Source organism: Mastigoproctus giganteus, chromosome 3 (genome assembly GCF_048544385.1).
Source record: "Mastigoproctus giganteus isolate SK-2022 chromosome 3, ASM4854438v1, whole genome shotgun sequence".
NCBI lineage: Eukaryota > Metazoa > Arthropoda > Arachnida > Uropygi > Thelyphonidae > Mastigoproctus > Mastigoproctus giganteus.
Genome location: NC_143577.1, coordinates 70,382,423 through 70,388,422, shown reverse-complemented (window position 1 = coordinate 70,388,422; position 6,000 = coordinate 70,382,423). Strand labels below are relative to the sequence as shown.

The window sequence follows — 6,000 nt, the reverse complement described above, 5'->3', positions numbered from 1 at the left end:
CTTACACAACTTCAAACTTTTATTTGTATTTCAATACATAATATATACATACATAATCAGAAATTATATAACTAAAGAACTGTTGTAATTATTTACATGATTACAATATTTAACTGTCATGATAGTAAAAAGCTGAAATATGTAAAAAGCTGAAATATTGTCTATGGAAGCAGGAGTATTCCATCTGTAAGTATACAGGAGCTAACTGATAATACAGTGTAGCTGAAAACTGTTCTAAAAGGTGTTTAAATTTTATGTATCTAAAAAAAAAAACAATTTTCAAGTTATTTATTTACCTATTTCACAACAAAAGTCTAAATCAAAATAACTATTAATACCTTTAACAAAATTGTTTCATCCCACCCCTATTTTTAACAAGCATCTTTCATAAATAAACAATTTTAATAATGTATTTACATAACAATAAAAAAAACAGTGAATCCTCTTACACTTTGCCAACATGTTAAAAGTAGTCTATATAATATTTTCGTAATATATCCAAGTTATAAATTCTCCTATATTTGTTTCCAATGATGAATTATGAAGAGTCAAACAAGACCTCTGAAAAGATTTGGCTAATGGGTGAAGTTTATCTCCAAGATATATATATTGCGCACTTGTGTGTGTGTTTGTGTGTATATATTTATATATATACATACATAATTACATACATTACATACATACAGCTCACTATGTATGTAGTAACAATCATACACTACTCCTTTGACTGGTAGAACAATATGTATCCAGATTCTGAAGTCTTCTGTGTATCTGAAGTCAGTCCATAAAAATCTTCAATAGCAGAGGCATCAATTTTCTGTAGAAAGAATATAAGAATAACTAAATATAATCTGTATTAAAATTATGAATACAAGGAAGAAATAAAACATTAATTACCAATTTTTTCTAATTTAGCAATCCTATCATCTATAAATTCATGATATGCCAATGGAAATACCTATAATAATTAATAGTAAAGAAAACAATTCTGCATTTATAAAAGTATCTGACTAATTAATCAAGATATAATAGTGGTGAAAAATTAGACGAGGTTCAAGTCAAAATAAGTTAGAAATACCATATAAGACTAGAAGACGGCACAAAGTGTAAGCTTGTGCTATGATGAATAAGAATTCGTAGAGATTTTTATAATAATGTATCTACTGCTGATTCACTAATAAACAACAGATAATTAAACAGAATCTAAACAGTTTTACAAATATGCCCTTATCTGTATACTTTTAATACCTTGGTATTAAATATACCTCGACGAGGGCATATTCATTCAGGCTTGATGTGACTAAAAAAAGTACAGCTAAGGAAAAAAAGGAGTGGTCTTGCTGGTTTTCAATTGATCCCATTTTAATAGTAATTTTATGCTCTTCAAGTGATAGAAAAGCTAGTGGAACTATAGTTAACAAATTAAGCTATGGAGTTCAAGTCATGCGAAGGGTGTGTCTTATGGAGAATGCAAAACCAGCTGTTTTAATTTCCCAGTGCTAGTAAAGGTTTTTGCCAAAAGACTGCTGATATACTGTCACTAGAGCCTACGAAGTATAGGATCTTAGTATGAGAAATGTGTGTCAAAAGACAGGAAAATGATTAAGCTGGGCATTTCCAGATGCAAAATGAAATGGTGCAGTTGGCTACAATATTTTTTAAAAAGTTGCAGAATATTCAAATTCATTGCAGAAATAAATATTCTGCAATGTTGATATATGATAAAATAAATAAATTTTCTTTACACTCTCAAATAGAGGAATTCACAAGATAAACAGACTACAAGAGATTAGGCCAAGAGTATTAAGTGCTAAAGAAACTAAGGCTATGATGTATTACTTTTTTTTTTTTTTTACATTTTTCACTTCATTTATTGAGTAAAGCGACCCCTGGCCAAAAAAATCTGGCAAATATGCCATACATATAGAAATGGTATATGTACAGTATACAATTATTAACAATACAAATTTCACATTCACATCACAAATCAACTATACTGTGCAATGGTCATCCCCTCAGCTACAGCATAACAACCTGGACAAGCAGGCCACAACAAAAGCAGATGAGCACAAGCATCACATCCTAGAGACTGATCATCGCCAGTAATCTCCAAAAGATAAACAGTTCAACAAACAGCCATCTACGAGCAGTTGGAGAGCTCAACAGAAGTTACTCATATTAACCAGCAAAACCAAGCTGGAAGACGGTGTTATTGCAGGATCAAATCCAAGAAAAACAAAAATTAAGGCTTCTTGCCAAATGCATCGGCAGGGGCAGAAGTGGACACCCACCCATTACCAACATCCTGTCCACCAATTCATCCATTATTCAACCTTAACTCTTCCAATTGCAAAAGTATATTCCTTGTCAAGAAAACTGAATTTGCAGAATTTTGAAACGCAATAAAATTTTCCCTTGTTTTAATAAGAACTGGCTCAATCCAATCCACCAGACAAGTTACATTATCAACATTATTCAGTAAATCCAAATGCAAATCAGCAAATTCCAAACAATTAAACACAACTGTTCCCATGTTTCAGATTACCAATGTACAGTGGCATCTTGCTACGATTCCAAGACTATTCAGTTTAGTAAAAAATGATACGTGACCTGTTAGTAAGAATGTATAACGTAGATTTGTTACTAACCAGATCGGTTTAATATAATTTGCACCATTAACATAAGGGGAAAATTTGAATGTTATTCTACCTTTTCCAAACGATTCCATCTGTTTTGCCATTTTTGTAAAAGGAGCTCCGAAATCCTCTTCTTTTCATTTCTGAAGTCATTTAAAGTGTTAATTTTGATGCCCAGCAACTCAGATTTTATACCTCTCCTCAAATAAAAGGATAGGCTTCTAAACACTAACTGCAAATCAAGTGGCATTTGGCCAGCTAACACTTGCAACGCTTCTGTGGAAACCGTTCTGCAGGCCATAACCATTTTGAGTAACATAATTCGACGTACAGAATAGAGCTTTCTGGTGTTGCTTACTTCGATTGCATGGCCAACCCAGATTGATGCACCATACATAACAATCGGCAGAAAAATACAATCATAAATCAAATGGAGAGCTTTCCCTTTTATCCCCCATTCTACCAGCATTGTCCTGGATGGATTCCTCAATCTGGATCTTCCTCTTGTCGCCTCCCAGGCTGACAGCAGGGCACAGCTGGAACTAAATGCAAATCGCACAATTAATATACTCCAGGAATGGACCAAACTACACCATCTATCTCAACAGCCAAGACAAGTTCAATCCTACTAAAAGGAACCCTTGATACTCGACGGCCTCTGCAAATCAAAGTCAATGGAGCGATTATCAAATTGCAGACAACTGAAATACCTGGGGATTGTACTAGTTAAAAACCTATGCTACACCACACACCTGGAGCACCTTAGAACAAAAATTAGAAAAACTATCTGTACTTATAGCCAGAATAACTTGCAGAGACTGGGGCCTAAAAAAAGAGGTCCTTCACCCTCTTGTGTAAGTCAGTCTTCACCCCAGCCATGACATAATGTGTGTGTGTGTGGGGGGGGGGGGTACACCAAGGTAAATACAGCAGTGAACAAAAGAAAGCTTGAATCCATTCAACACTCCATATTACTTACAACTACCAGAGCTTGCTGCACTGTCAGCAAGGACGTGCTCCAGGTCCTGGCTGGATTCCTTCCCCTGGACCTGGAGGTTTTGCGCTTTTGGCTGCTGTACCAACACTAGAAAGGAAGAGCAGTAACCCACATGGACTTCACTGTTGACCCAGCAATCAGCAAAACCTAACAACACAAAAGGCTTACAGAACACCTATAAGACACCTGGCAGAACCAATGGAATTTATCCACCAAAGGAATCATTACCAAGAAGTTCCTCCAGATATCAGCAAGGTGTATCCACTCTCCCTGGCATGGATATCTCCCAAACTATACACCACATTTTTACTGACTGGGCATGGCTCCTTCAGAAGAAAGCTACATGAATTTGGTCTCACAGACACCCCATTCTGTGCCTGTGGACAAGAAGAATCCTGGGAGCACCTCCACCACGAGTGCGACTTCTTCGAGGACTTGCATGGACAACTATACACGACTATCCGCTCACTACTCAGGAATGAAGAACACATCATTTTACAGGAGCAGGACAACTACAGGGCCTTCACCCACTTTGCCCAGCTGCTGTTTACAAGATGAAGAACCCTTTTACCTCCCTAAAGAAAATGACACACCATAATAGTAGAGCCCATCTTTTGGACCCAAATGTTGGAGATAACACTATCAAGTTAACATCTTGTGACATATAGAAGGGCATGTGGCACTCTCTACCCCGCACTAGCGAGGTACCCCCCATTTTCCTTCTGGTGGGGAATGGGCATGCTCCACTGCTTGCAGGGACATCTACTCTATCGGCCCCTTACTTCTCCCCCTAGCCTTCAGTCTCCCTACCCTTCTTTCACTTCACATAATGTCTGTCCACGCATCCAAATTTAATTAACAGCAAAATTCTTGCCCAACCTATTAGGCCTCAAAGCTTGATATTTCCAGCACATAACCCCATCTAGAGAAATTTCTTAAGTTATTGGCAGAATATACTGCATTCATCTTTTACTTCTTAGGTCCTAGCCACTGAAATCTCTGGAAAGTAGGTAGCAGGACCTGCCAGAATAGATTTGTCTTAATGGAACACCCGGTCGGCCATGACCGTGGCTGGGTATGGTAACGTCAGATCCCACCAAGGGCCCGGCGGATAACAGACCGGATGAACAATGAGCACAACACACTACATATCACATGATCCATACACTTTTAAAATCTCTGGCTTTGGCAGGGTAGTGTCACTCAATACACAGAACATACGCGGAGATGGGAGAAATCCCAGGAGCTGTTAGACCTTCAACATACCTATACCTATTCCACCCACGTTATTCTTGAGATCATTGCAATAAATTTCTTCACCTTCTCTGATATATAGTTAATAAGCGAGATAAAGTTCAAGCCACCAGCAATTTTCCAAGTATTTAATCATTAACCTGCTGTAAGGAAATACCATTCAACCTTAAGAGCAGAGGTCCACTAAGAGTCAATTTACTCTTCAACATCATGATTTTAGTTTTGAATGTAGAGATTGTCAACCTATGTAAATTACATTGTTTGAGTAATACTTCCAATATGCAATCAGACTTCATTTCAAGCTCCTTTCTGGAGTTTTCATGTGCAAGTATTACCATATCGTCTGCATAAGCTATTTTGAGTGGTCAAATTCTCTCTTGAGCCGATCTTCCAAAACCAAGTTCCACATTAAAGGACCAAAGACAGATCCCTGCAGACAGCCTCGAGTCACACGTGTAATTGATCCAAAATTTGACTTAACTGTTACTGTGCGATCCCTAAAGTAACCTTTAATTATAGAGAAAATATTAAAAGAACATTTAGCCACGTGCAACATCATCAGTCCACTGCCTCAACTATGGACAGTGCACTGATGTACAACACTTGTACATCAGTACTGGTGTGTACTGATGTATAAGTGAACAAATCAAAGGTACCAGCAAAGTCTACAAAAATTCCCAAGGTATTTATAATTCAATTCCCAAACATTGCGAACTAAAGAGCGAAGCACATCCTCAGTACCTATACCAGGGGTGAAACCATATTGTTTGTTAGAAATGCCAATATTACTTCTTTGGTAGATAGTACTAAAGAAGTGAATGTAAAATTACAATTGCTGTATCAGGCACCTCTAAAGAAACACTCCCTGATCATCAGTGATCAATGTCCAAGTTTGCAAACGATGCGAAGGTCGGCAGGGTTGTTAATAACAGTACGCTGCTGCAACAGGATCTAGAAAAGTTGAGCAGGTGGGCTGAGAGGTGGCAACTGAAGTTTAGCATTGACAAATGTAAAGTACTGCATATGGGAAGCAGTAACCCCAGAGTAACGTATCAACTGTGTGGTACTACACTGACAGTGGTAGTACCACACAGGGGCTAACTGTGCAGGCAG

The 6,000-nt window shown here is 37.5% G+C and overlaps 1 protein-coding gene across 3 annotated transcripts in view; it reads right to left on the bottom strand.

Moving 5' to 3' along the window:
- Positions 1 to 364: 364 nt before the first annotated feature.
- Positions 365 to 6,000, bottom strand: part of Usp12-46 (Ubiquitin-specific protease 12/46) — a 164,538-nt gene continuing 158,902 nt past the window's right edge. For all 3 annotated transcript variants that reach the window (XM_090370555.1, XM_090370556.1, XM_090370557.1), the window contains one exon: positions 365 to 817. In XM_090370555.1, coding sequence (XP_090226681.1) covers positions 716 to 817 — 102 coding nt within the window. In that variant the 3' untranslated portion in view covers positions 365 to 715. The remainder of the gene's footprint in view (positions 818 to 6,000) is intronic.